The sequence below is a fragment of the Miscanthus floridulus genome, chromosome 15 (assembly GCF_019320115.1).
Source record: "Miscanthus floridulus cultivar M001 chromosome 15, ASM1932011v1, whole genome shotgun sequence".
NCBI lineage: Eukaryota > Viridiplantae > Streptophyta > Magnoliopsida > Poales > Poaceae > Miscanthus > Miscanthus floridulus.
This window is the reverse complement of record NC_089594.1, coordinates 6,994,504-7,008,506: the sequence shown is the minus strand read 5'-3', so window position 1 is coordinate 7,008,506 and position 14,003 is coordinate 6,994,504. Positions and strand designations below refer to the sequence as shown.

Genomic DNA, 14,003 nt, shown 5'->3' with positions numbered 1-14,003 from the left:
GACTTGGGGGGTGACTGCAGGCTGATGCGGCGAGGCAGAAGTGCAAGGACCAGAAGCGCGCGAGGAGGCCAGGGCGGGGGTCGCGGCGGAACCTGTTGCAAGAGTGGTTTAAATTAAGGTTACTTAGGCCCTGTTTGGAACACACGGAATTTTCCCTATTTCTGCATTTCTCCTATAAAATTAAACTGATTCTTGTGAAATTCCTATATGGTTCTTGTGAAATTTTTGCATTCCAAATGGGCCCTTACGGGCCCTTACAATATATTCAGTTTGCAACTAAGAGACACTTTACCCTGAACTCTGAATGTACCAAGTACTGAGATTAGCAGAAGAAAACTGAAGATTCAACGAGAACAGCACTTACAACGCCACCACCTTGCCATCATCTGAGCAACTCACTCCCCGATTCAACGAAGATCCTGTAGGATCGTCTGCTACTCTCTCTCCGAAACTCAAAAGAGGTTTCCCTGAAAAATAACACCAGTAGAATTTGCTTAGGCACTAATACATTTCAAGAACCTAGTCTGTCATCTGTTTTAATATTGCCCCATCAGAAAATTATTTGCGCCCACCTTGTTCGTTGATGGAAGCACAAGAGCCAAGCCTCTGAGACACAAGCAAAGAGAAGAGCAAGAAGTAGGCAGCAGCTCTGATGCTGCGTATCTCTACCATTTCTGTGCCGTGTGTTCCCAAGCCCAGGAAAAGAGCCCAAACCTCGTCTCTCTACTGCCACCGCCACCGCCACCACCATAGATTAAAGAACGAGGGAAGGGAATAAAAGAGGGGCACCACCGCCACCACGGGAGGCTGTGAGGCTGTGATGCTGTGACCCGTGGTTATTGACTGACCGACCGTGGGAGGGACACACACGGATTGGATTGCATACCACCGCAAGAAACGAATCGAGATGCCATAACCGAATAATCTCCGTCTGTTTAATTTGACCCCTCTCCTGAAAGATGTCATAAAGGGGAGTGCTTAGTTTTAAGGATGAAAAAGATGTCAACAAGTAGGGAAAAAAAAGGAAACAGAAAAGTAGGGGAGGATCCGAGAACTGCCGCCGTTGAAGTAAAGAATCCACCCACACTCATAACTAAGCTAGATGGGGTTTCCCGTCAGTTAGAAGTGAAGAATCAAAGGCCCAGTTTGTTTCCCCGATGCCGAATCGCGCATTCGTGTTTGAGCTAATGCGGCTCGAAGGCCGTGTTTTGGGAATCGCCAAGCCGTGTTCATTTTTTGCTGCGAAATGCGCAAGCGCCGCAGACCGTCCGGCAGGATTATCTCGCGTTTTACGCTCGTCTCGGTCGCGAACGCGCTTATGAGCGGAAACAAACACGCCCAAACATAGAATAGGGACAGAAGGAAGGGCTCACATAGAAGCCAAACCTGCAGCAAAGAGACCCAGCGGGTTCTGGGGCAGGGGTGGGTTTCCACGCAAATAATAGTCTAGGGCTGGGGCGGGTTTTTGTGTCAGGTTTCGAGTGCGGGTCCATGTATGTTCCAACCAACGCCAACCCGTCCCGTTGCTATCCCTACCGCGACCCTTCCTCTCCCTAGCTAGGCGTGCGTCGTCCACCCCTTTCTCTCCGCGACGCCGACTGCCTCTCACGTGCCACTCCCCATGACACCAGCTGCCCCGCCCCTTTCTCTCCCCTCGACAACCTCTGGCGGGACATAGCAGATCTAGCAGGGGACGCGGCAGATCCGACAGGAGACATGGTGGATGAAGGCAAAGGGCCCAATCCGACGTGGCACCAGCAGTGCAAAAACCAGAGTGCAGACCAGCTGTGGGGGGTCACGTGCCCGGATTTGATAGATGAGGGAGAGCTTGTGTCTAGTTTTCAAGTTCAAGAGGAAAAGCTGACTTCTGCAATAGTTGAGGGAGATAATGTGGACTTGTTTCTTTGTAAAATACTAGCGGTGTGCTTCTCCGTCTCTGAAAATCTCCTTTGCCCATTTCTATAACGTGCTTTTGTAGTAGCGTTTAGAGGTGCTCACAAGGATATGGTGTGCGAGCATGCTTTTGTGAGTGTGAACGCCTGACTAAGAAAAAGAAACCATCAAGCAGGGCACAACAAAAATAATGAAAAACAACAAAGAAGCGTACATTCGCTGAAATTTCCGCGGGCCTTCGGCGGAAAAACATATTTGGCAGGCATATATTCGTTTCCCTTCTAAAAACCTAACCTGTCATCGGCTCCGGCTATATATAGCCATCATCTTGCACTGACTTCCTTCACCACGACCTGGCCGGCTCATCATCGATCACCAAGCAAGGCGAGTTGTGGCCTTGTGGGGTAAATAGTTCTCCCTCCCTTATGCAAATTCAAGGAATAATAGTAGTACTATGTTGCAACTTACTTACGTCCAATTAATTCTCAGCAGTGAAGAATTGAAGGCACGATGAGTTCATCCGTGACAGCCGTCCGAGATAGGAGTGACTTGAAACAAGTTATGGCTAAGGCTAATGAAAAGCTGGTATATCTTCATTCGTTTTCCACAATATATATATATATATATATATATATATATGCATATATATATATGTATATATATATATATATATATATATATATATATATATATATATATATATATATATGAGATATTAATTTCTGTAGAATTCCCTATAATATAATGGTGCTATTTATTTGTTTATTACTCACTCCTCCGTCTCTCATACACAATTTTCCCACGCTCAATCTAAGCTGGTACTGGAGTTCATGGGGTCCGTGTCCTACCGCTCGACGTGCGAGTACATGAAGCCGATTCTAGATGGAATCGCCGCGAAAAAAGATGCCTACTTCTATACAATCGATGTCAACAATGATCAGTTCAAGGTATAGATCGTATAGATCCTATTTATATATATCGAGATAGGAAGCTCTTAATTCGTTTCCACGCTCAATTTAAAGATTTCTTGTTTTATCTCCTTTTTATGAAAGGTCGGATAAGGCCACAGTAATTTATAAGCACTAGAAAGTTTGACTAGCACGTTTAGTTTCATTTTTCAAAAAAATTTGAAGGGCCTTTTTTTGTTTCTTAGTAGTAAATAAAATTGCTGAAGACTTAAGGTGTGTATATACGTATACTTTCATAAGGTGCACATGCATATCAAGATTTTAACTTTAAAATCATTGACCATTAATTTAGCTAATAGTTTGTAATTTTTTCAGCTTATTTTGGCGGCGCTTATTTCCACCTCTCTCATTTGTACTAAAAAGCAGAAGCTCGATCATAACAGCTTATTTTGATAGTCGTTTTTACTCTATTGGTGCAACTTATCTGGGAAACGCTTCCCTAATACTTCCTCCGGTTTCTAAAGAATGTCGTTTTGAGGTTGTCTTAAGTCAAACATTTTAAACTTTGACTATAAATAAATTCTTTTAGGTTGAGTTTGAAAGCAAGAAAGTGATGTAAGTAGATTCATCTTGAAATGTAGTTTTATACAAGTATATATTATCTATATTTTATAAATATTTTATAGCAAAAAGTATCGGTCAAAGTTATTTTTTTTGGAGACCGTGTCACTGTCAAAACGACATTCTTTAGGAAACCGGAGGGAGTAAGCTGTAGGGCCATTGTCATTCCGGTGGGCCTAAGTTGATTAATAATTATTTAATCATACGTTACATGCAGGAAATCGCAAAGGAGGCGAGGCTGCAGGCCCTGCCAACATTCTTGATAGTGAAGGGCACCAAGACGGTGAGATTCCTCGTTGCGCCCGACGAGGCGGAGCTCAGCAGCAGCATCGAGGATGCCTTAGAAGGCAAAATAAATTGATCACGTCACTCGATCGCCGTGATCAATCGTTACTACTGTAGTAGGAGTGTACACCTACAGTAACATGCATGCATGCACATGATCCATGTGTGGAGTGTGCCCACCTACCCTGTATTGTATATTTCTTGATGCCTCGAAGAAATATACAATAAAAGTAACGGTTTGAAGTATGTATACTTAATAAGCGCTCGTTTGGTAGAGCTTTAGCTCTAGCCAAAACAGTTACCGTTCTAGCTATGGCATGTTTGATAAAGCAGCTCCATTTGATTTCAGTTTCTTTGGTTAGAAAATTGTTTGGTAAAATAGCTATATGTAGTACCCTTCTATTTTTTATCTTTTATTTTTATTTTTTCATCCTTTACTTATCCTCTTTCCTTCTTATCCGCACGCACGGATCAGCCTCTTCCTCCGTGATTCCATGATCCGCTCGCCTCCGCACCAGATACCCGACGTCCGCCATGCATTCGCCTTCGTACTCGGCACCAGCTTCCGAGATCCGGTCCGCTCTGCGCCAAAAGCAGGGTCAACCCAGCTTTCAAAAATGAACTACGGAAAAGCAGCTGCTTCTGAAAAAGCATCCTCCAAAAGCAGCCCCTTTGGTTGGGCTTTTGGCTTTTGGGGCCAAAAGCCAAAGCCAAAAGCCCAACCAAACAGGGCCTAAGTTTCTCACAATCCAGGAGATACGGTGATTCGAATCGATTATATCTAGTTGGGTAAAGCCCGCATCACACACCCTTGCAAACCCAGCCAATGGTTCGTGGTAGTCACCATTCACTTTATTCGGCGGTGAGTTAGGACCGCGTCACAAAGCTCATGGTACTGCATCCTCACATGAATTGCTCGTAGCAAACATGGTCTTGGACCAGTCCCCTCCCTTCACAACTCTCCTCCCGGCAATGCTAATGGTCTAGTATATAATAACTCATCCCGTACGAGCTAATCGGTTTCATGGTCGGAGTGACTTATCCGGCCGTAATGTGAAGGTACGTGTAACACCCGATTTTAAGGACAAAACCAGATTTGCACCATATATGAGCCCTGGAAGTCAAATATCACATATAGCTATAAATAAAGGGTAGTATCAAGAAACAATGCTTAATATATAACGTACTTAGTATAAAAGAAATAACCTTAGATAGCAAACAGCGGAAAGACACTCCGATCTTTAGGTGATGACTCCACTCCACTAGATCTCAACAGACTGGTTGATCACAGGCCTAAACTCCTCCTGAGGTGTGGAGGGAATAGCAAGAGTGAGTCCATATCGAACTCAGCAAATATAACACAGGGTTTATGAGGCTCAAATGGCTGACACTAGTTAAACTGCATGTAGCTTTTAAGTGTATATCATGTTTGGCAAATATCAGCAACAAGGTAGTATTATTCCCATAACACATGATCAAGTGAAAATGAATAATGAATAGCATATAAACAACACAAATAAGAAATTAACATAATTCAATTGTGAACATCTATTCCATCAGTTTTTTGGGCCACCCGTATCCGTGGGCACGGCTAGTATACCAGTTTGTTAAACTCTGCACAGAGGTGTACACTTTCACTATGAGTCGTGATTTCCAAATATGCGGGTTAATTACTCGTGAGACACCAAAAATCATATAAAGTCTTTCAAAGGCTCGTCTAACAAGTTAGGGCCACTAAGGTTTCCGTGGCCTGCGAATGTAGGACTCCGCTTCCCTATGGCACAACGACCACAGCCTATACACATAAAGACAGGGGTTCGCACTACACCCAACCCGAAAACACACCCCTCTTGCGCCAAAAAGGGAACCTCTAACAAGCTAGAAAAGGATCTTCAACAGGCTAGAGCCAGAGCCATGTAGCCCTCACAGCTGTACGGCTTGTCCCAGCTTTTGCCAAAGGATAAGTCCTTACGGAGGGTCAAGAACATCTAGCAAAAGCTAGAGCTCTTCTCACCCTTTAATTCATGTTGCTAGAAAGTCATCTTATTGTTTATAGCTTATTCATTAGTCAAGTTACAAGATCATGGTTAATGTTCAGCGCCAGCAGAAATACTACCCAAATGCATATATCCCAAGGTGACAAGGTATTCGGTAATCAATTTCTAGGGAATCCTAATAAGGGTATCAAGGAGGAAACATGCATAGGTAATTTAGTGATTATCATGAATAGGACAACAAGGATGATCCCAAGCTATACTTGCCTTTAACTTGCTTTACAATCAAAGCAGCTTGCACAGAGAAGCCCCAACTTTTTCTTCCATTCTACAACTTCTGCAGCTTCAGGCACTCAGTCTTCTGATCTCCAGCGCTCACAAACAGTTCTTGTTCTACTCAAACCAAGCACCACGCATAGACAAACATACAAGAAGCAAAGTAGACTAAGACAACACACCACACAAGAGAAAACATCGTACTAAACGAGAACTCGTTACTACGACCGTGAGAGCTCGAGAAACGACTATCGGGAGCTTTATATTATTATCAAAGAAAAGAAAAGCCTACATGCTTGATTTACTTTAATTAAGAAAAATCATAGGAAAGTTACTAATTCAGATTAATCATATTATATTTTAGTTGAAAGACCGAGCTAAATCTAGTCATGTACTTAATTACAAATATTTCAATGTATTTTATATACCGATTATACTTTAACTTGCATAAACAAAGTAACATATGAGGGGTTCTAATCGAAACATTAATGCATGTTTAACTAAGAAAATTATATTATAAAAACATATTAATATTATAAATTAATCATATTAATATTTGTATATAATACATCGAAGGATAAACTTATATTGCTTTTAATTATAAAATTGATTGCTTTTAATCAATTTAATATTTATCTATATATTGAAAAACATGTGACATGAAAAACATTAGCACAACTGCATAGAGCGCGTCGACACGAAACTAACGCAACAAAAACCACTCGAATCGGACTTAAAACGATTAAATGGCAGAGATAAAACGATGAATGGCACAACTGTAATTCACCTCATCTTCTTCCTTGCTCCTCTCCTTCACGTACGCAGCCATGGGGCTGCTGCTGCTCGCATGGAGAGAGGGGCTCTGGCCGGGGCTCAGCTAGCCGGCCGAGCGGGCGCACGGCGGCGGCGCGGGGCGCTGTCCCACGGCAGCCAGGACGGCGGCCCATGGGGCGGCGGCGGCTGCCTGCACGGGCAAGGCCCGAGCGGCCACGGTGGTGGCGCTGGCGCCCAGCCCTGCTCGCACGAGCAGGAGGCGAGGGGCTACGCGCGGGAGGGCGGCGTGCAGCGGCTTGGCACACGAGGACGAGGCAGCTGTGGAAGTGCTGCAACGAAGACTGGCCAAAATCGAAGAACAAGGACGCCATCCATGGAGTTCGCCGGAATCCTCGCCGGCAAAGAGAAAGAAAGGTTAGGGAAAACGATGAACGGGCACGGATTCGCAAAAGGAATGGCATGTGGATGTAGAGGACGACGAGACGAACCTCTGAGTGGTGACGGTTTTTGCGGGGGACGCCGGAGATGGCCGGCAAACCTCGCCGAAGGTTCGCCGGAGTTAGGGAGATCCAAAACTTCGGCTTTAAATCTAGCTCGCTACGAGTGGCGGCTCGCGAAATGGGTCATACTTCTGGAAATATCGCGTCGAGGGGAACACCGGCAAATATATAGTGTTAGGCTTCCGAATCGATGGAAAAACGTATTATTTTCGGAATTAATGAATTTCGGAATTAAAATAATTCCAGAAAAATCTAGAATTGATTTTTAACACGTGAAAAATATTCTGAAGGCTCCAAAAATTTGGGGAAAATTCTCGGAGACACTTTGGAACACGATGAACCCAATTAAAGTATTTGGAGCTGATGAAAAGATATTTTGGAGCATCTAAAAATTTGATTATGCTCGTGAAACATGGGAAAGTATTCCAGAAAAAGCCGGAAAACTCCCAGGACATTTTCACCGATGGTTGATGGATGATGAGCTCAAAGGAGTGATTTGGAGCAGAAGAAAAGTATCTTACGAAACTCCAACGCAAAGATTAAGGTCAAGAAATCAAGGGTTTTAGTAGAGAAAAGACGGAGACAGGCTAGAAAGAGAGATAAACGACTTACTAAACATGCTTTAAAACCTTTTCTCAAACACAACACATAATCTTGCAACGAACAAACATCACACCAACCAAACCCATCGGATTACTTTTTAGAAAAAAAATTGAAAACCACATTTTTCTATATCTAAAATTGTAGGAACTTAAACTAATCTTGAAAACTTTTATATCAATATTCAAATCATTTATTTTAATTAGTGTTTTCTATGCACAACCCAATATCAAAAATTGTGGGGTGTGACAAACTACCCCACTTAACAGGAATCTGGTCCCGAGATTCGAAGAGACTAGGGAGAAAGATAAATTTGTCCTGCAAGTCTTCACTCTTTCGTGATCAACTCTTATCTAGTGATGATGCCACAAGATCAAAACCAACTTTGTGAAGGGGTCCTTTAGATTCTCATGATCCAGATAGATATCACTCTTGGTCCATTATTATAATACCTCCCATGAACCTCGGATAGTGCCTTATCATTCTCATGAAACTCTCAGTCTCACAATCTTCGGTGGATTTCAACTCAACACATCTTTCTCGAGTTCTCCTCCATAACTCCATTAGAGATACCATAACCAAGAAGATAACTTCCTTCAACCAAGACTCACTGGCCTAGCTTGTTGTCATATTGAGATCTTCTGAGTCCCCGTAGAACCAACCGTAGATCTCCACTATCTCCTTCCATTGTCATCAATGCCAATTTGTCTTGGGTATGTTGAAGGTTGAACTCCAGAGTGATGATAGCTCGAATCAAAGATACATTTTGATGAATACCCGAACTCCTTGATCCAAAGAATAACCAATCTTGAGCAAAGATACCTGCTCTTGATAGTGACTTCTCCACCGAAGAAATTGATCTTCCAAGTGAAATGCTTGAACACATGAAACCTTCGTCTTGCAACTTCTTTAGCTTGGCTACCCCCCCCCCCCCTTAAGAAAAGTTCAACTAGGGGGCACCAAAGGATAGCTTGCATCTTCTTCTAAGTGAGTTTACTATCATAATGACCTTCTGGTATGAAATAAAACTCGTGTGCATAGGCAAGAACAAACAATCTGAAATTCCTCGCGAGCAGAAAGATAACAGCACAGTAAACCAGCCATAACTCTCTTTCTGTTAATCCAGTGAAGTTGTAGTTTATATTGTTGGAAAGCTTATGACATCCTCTACAACTTTCTTATAGAACACTATCACAGATTCTGCTGTTAACTTAACTGAATACAGTACACAACAGAAACTGTCCCAGGTTTCAGACTGCACGGAAACTTCAATTTGTGACGATTATATATCCCAAAAGAAAATAGCTATGAGAGTGAATCCAGTGGCACATGAAAGGTGCAGAAGTCTAGTTATCCCCAGAAAAGTTTCATAGAATTTGCACGAACAGGTATTGGGATATGGCCAGAAGACCACAGACTGCTCCATATTTCAGACAGCACAACTGCATCATCTTGTGATTTTCATATCTCCAAATCCAAAACGACTATTAGGGAGATTCTTGTGGTCACAGAACGGTGTTAAAGTCTACTGTTGTTCATAAATTTTCCTATGAATTTTGGTCATCCAAGAACAAAGATATAAACCGAAGAAGACAGATTGCTCCGAAAAGACAGGATACGGTAGAAACAAGATTTAAGGACTAGAGAGATAGATAAGACTAATCTTCCGGTCTTCGTGCTCCCTTGATTTGAGATTGATGCGATGTAAGACATGGATTGTGGATAGCCAAAAGATGACAAGAAAGATAAAGTTTAATCTTCAGTTCTTCATGCCTTGTCGCTTGAGATACTCAGGACTTGCTGTTGTTGGCAGGAGACGCTACCCCACTTAGCAAGGGCTTTACTTAACTTTGAAACTTCATCTTCAGGGTCTTCTTTGGAACACAAACATTGAGATGTCATACAAGCAACATAGCAAGCAAGACAAACATGCATCACAACATCGAAACTACACGTGCTTCTGTAGCGAAGGTGGGCATCCTAAAGGTTGGGTTATAGATGATGAAAGGCCATCGACAATTTGAATACGATGAGACTAGAAAATTTAGTTAATCATCTAAAACAAAAATTCATGGAGATATGATAGCAATAGCTCAAAGGTAGCTATCCAAGGAGGGGTTACAATAGACAAGGATGAGAATTAGCCAATCAATGATCAAGGAGCTAGAAAAATAATTTGATAGCAAAATAAGTTTTGCAAATCGACTAGTGCTAACTAGGCTTGCGTCCGACAGTCAGCATTGAGCTGATACCACTTTGTAACACCCGGTTTTAAGGACAAAACCAGATTTACACCATATGTGAGCCCCGGAAATCAAATCTCACATACAGCTACAAATAAAGGGTAGTATCAAGAAACAATGCTTAATATATAACGTACTTAGTATAAAAGAAATGACCTTAGATAGTAAACATCGGAAAGACACTCCGATCTTTAGATGATGACTCCACTCCATTGGATCCCAACTGACTGGTTGATCACAAGCCTAACTCCTCCTGAGGTGTGGGGGAAATAGCAAGAGTGAGTCCATGTCGAACTCAGCAAATATAACACGGGGTTTATGAGACTCAAAAATTGGGGGAAAATTCTCGGAGACACTTTGGAACACGATGAACCCAATTAAAGTATTTGGAGCTCATGAAAAGGCATTTTGGAGCATCTAAAAAATAGATTATGCTCGCAGAAACCCAGGAAAGTATTCCAGAAAAGGCCAAAAAACTCCTAGGACATTTTCACCAATGGTTGATGGATGATGAACTCAAAGGCGTGATTTGGAGTAGAAGAAGAATATCTTGCGAAACTCCAATGCAAAGATTAAGGTCAAGAAATCAAGGATTTTAGTAGAGAAAAGGCAGAGACTGGCTAGAAAGAGAGACAAATGACTTACTAAACTTACTTTAAAACCTTTTCTCAAACACAACACATAATCATGCAACGAACAAACATCACACCAACCAAACCCATCGGATTAATTTTTAGAAAAAAATTGAAAACCACATTTTTCTACATCTAAAATTGTGGGAGCTTAAACTAATCTTGGAAACTTTTATATCAATATTGAAATTATTTATTTTAATTAGTGTTTTCTATGCACAACCCAAAATAAGAAATTTTGGGGTGTGACAGTACGTTCAATCTGAATCAAAGGTCCAGAATGGTACGACTCTTAAGTGACACAGATGTGATCAGAACACAGGCCAAACCTAAATTAACAACGATAACAGCAAGGGATCCCGTCCGGCCTCCGATTAACCTCCACATGATTCACACCTCTTCCAAGGAAGTGCGGCAGGGTACACTACCAGACTTTTCACGGTTTCTACTAGTAGGTGACAACACGCTAGGTTTAAGTCTAGGCATATGGTAACCGTCCCCTTAGGTAGCCCAAGTAATAGACCCGAAGCCTCCCTAGCGAGACCCCAATTACCACACTAAATGACCTAGACCCCCCTTTTGCGCCTACCTAGAAAGCTGCAACACTACTAGCAGAAGGTCTGCTACAACGTCAAGCCAGAGCCATGTGGCTTGAGGTTGCATGGTATATCCCGGGTGGTCGCTCCTAAACCGGTCCTTAGCGAGGGTGGACATAAGTACCCAAAAAGAATGGGCCCAAGGTACTCATTCCCCTTAAACATGATCCATGTTGCTAAAAAGCCAACTTTATATCCTCCGTTGCATAAGCCATTAGTCAGGATTATAGATCTTATATCATTGTGTCATCTACGGGTTGGAGCAGCGAAGCATAACTACAGCTACCCATGCTTAAACCCATGTACAAGGAATGATCAACAAGCAGTCTAGGAAATCCTTAGGGTTTGCAAGATTAGACACATGCATAAAAGTAAAGTAATTTAAAGTTGCATAGGTGAGAACATGGTCAAGGGGCACTTGCCTTTTACCCATATTCTAGCATCTCAGAAGTCTTCAACATCTATATTCTGGTCTTCAGTTTTTGCTTCACCTGTCGGTCCTCAGCGCACACGAACCACTGTCCTACTCATAGCAACCAAGCAGAACAAACAGACAAACAAGGAGACATGACTAAGAACATTACATCACTCAAAAGGAAAAGCTTTAAAAAGAGCATACTAAAGGCACAGCTCTTTGCAATGGTCACGAAAGCGCAAGAACGACTGAAAACGGAGCTATCGTTGAAAAGGAACGACTATCACACGAATTGCATTAACACATAGAAGGTAGAACTATAGGCTGCATTTATTTTAGATACCAAAACAAGGTGATGGACATTGCAGAAAACATCCTAAAGTTGAATTAAGACAAATTAAAATTGAATTAGGAAACACGAGATTAAACCTTAGCCATATTTTAATTATAAATGTTATATACAAGTTATTCCATTTAAACATTTAATTTAGAAAACTTTAAAGCATGTGAGAGCATCTAATTGAATCATTATATGTCTCGCGTTTACGCTAAACAAATTATAATTAAGAAACATTTAAATTGGTATTAATCAAGTTAATCATTTGATTTATGAAAGATCGAAGCATAAACCTAAGGTGCTTTTAATAAAAAGGCATTGAATAAACATTAATCAAATTAATAGGATTAAACAAATAAGATTAAGAAACATTACTACTGTAGCGGCACAGCACTGTGAGTCGGGTACTGTTCCCTTGATTGGCTGTAGCTGCGAGTTTTAGTACCGAACCGTGAATTCGCGGTTCGCTAGACTGACTTAAATAGCCGAGCCAAGGACTGTTGTAACCTTGGGTTAACCATTTTACGCGAAGCGAGGATGAAAGCATAAGCGGGTTGCTATGTAGGTGCGGTCCACCCCTCGGCAAAGTGGGCCTGGGCCGTGTGCCGAGTCTGGGGTGTTACATTAGGTATTCAGAGCCGACTCTCGCGGTTTCATGGACACGTGGCGGGTCAGATGTGCGGGCATGGTGCGCATGCGCGTCGGCCCAGCGAGGACACGGCATGGCACATGCGCCTGGATGCACGGATGTGGCCAAGAGAGGAGTTCCTGGTCAGTGCCCCGCCGTCTGGTATTCAACGGGGACGTCGTATCCTTAGGGGGTGACTGTAACATCCTGCTCGTGGGCCAAAATAGGCCGGATCACAGTTGGGCTGGGGCTACAGTAGCTACGCGGGATGCAGCTCAACACTGTAGTTGCAGGCACTGTAGCACCGAATTGGGCCAAGCCAAACTAGAGCGGCTGCAGCGGCAAAAATGCTGTAACTCGGGTACTGTTGGGCCAGGCCAAACTCAGGCTACCGCAGTGGAAAATGCTGTAACATGGGTACTGTTCATGCAAGTACTGCAGCTAAAAAAATGCTGTAACCCTGACTGTTCACATGGGTACTGTTCACACGAGTTACTGACTCGAGGTTCGCCAGACTGACTTAAATAGCCATGCCAAGGGCACGTAGGAACATTCGGTTAACTGTTTCGCGCGAATCGAGGACGAAAGCGCAAGCGGCCTGCTACGTAGGTGGGGTCCACCCATCGGCAGAGTGGGCCTAGGCTGTGTGTCGGGTCTAGGGTGTTACAGGGGCGGTTCCCGCGTTGACTGCTGCGCCCGTGTTGACTGGCACACGGCAGGCTAGGGTTGGGTCAGGCCGGTGAGCCACGACGGTGGATGCACGTGGACCGGGGTAGGGTGGGGATGGATGGATTCGATCTGGGCCGTTGGCTGTAGATTGGACGGCTGAGGGCCGCCAGCGTGGTGATGGTCACCGGAGCGGCGCTCTGCGTGGCGGGGGGCGCTGCGAGGGCGCTAGCGCCCACGCGGTTGGCATGGGGATGGGAGTGCTCGGGACGGCGCCCTCGTCCAGTCCCTTCTCCACGTTAGAGGAAGACTAGGGACAGTGGCGTGAGCGACGGTGGGGCTCAGGGTGTGGCCGCGCAATGGGAGAGAGACAACGCGAAGAGCATGAGAGGGGTCCTTACCATGCCGCAAAGCTTGTCGGCGTGCTCGCGTCAGCTGGGAAGGGGCGGAGGAGGAGATCGACAGCGGCGAGCTTGGAAACGGCGGTGGCTAGGGTTTGGGGGCTCGGGACGGCTGCGAGTGAGAGAGGGGGGGGGGCAGTGGTGGCCGCTATTTATAGCGGCGGTGCTGCCACTATGAGTGGAGGAACGACAAGGGTGGGGGAGCAGTGACGGCGACGCTGCTGACCGCGGGCG

The 14,003-nt window shown here is 43.8% G+C and overlaps 1 protein-coding gene across 2 annotated transcripts; it reads left to right on the top strand.

The window, feature by feature from the left end:
* The first annotated feature begins 2,249 nt into the window (after positions 1–2,249).
* Positions 2,250–3,953, top strand: LOC136507942 (thioredoxin-2-like). Of its 2 annotated transcripts, none has more exons than XM_066502532.1 (4): positions 2,250–2,297; positions 2,383–2,478; positions 2,709–2,840; positions 3,640–3,953. In XM_066502532.1, the coding sequence occupies exons 2-4, from the start codon at positions 2,404–2,406 to the stop codon at positions 3,781–3,783; spliced, it is 351 nt and encodes a 116-aa protein (XP_066358629.1). In that variant the 5' UTR covers positions 2,250–2,297; positions 2,383–2,403; the 3' UTR covers positions 3,784–3,953. The 2 variants fall into 2 exon arrangements, with proteins under 2 accessions (XP_066358629.1, XP_066358630.1); XM_066502533.1 differs by having other exon boundaries at positions 2,251–2,297; positions 2,386–2,478.
* Positions 3,954–14,003: the final 10,050 nt, after the last annotated feature.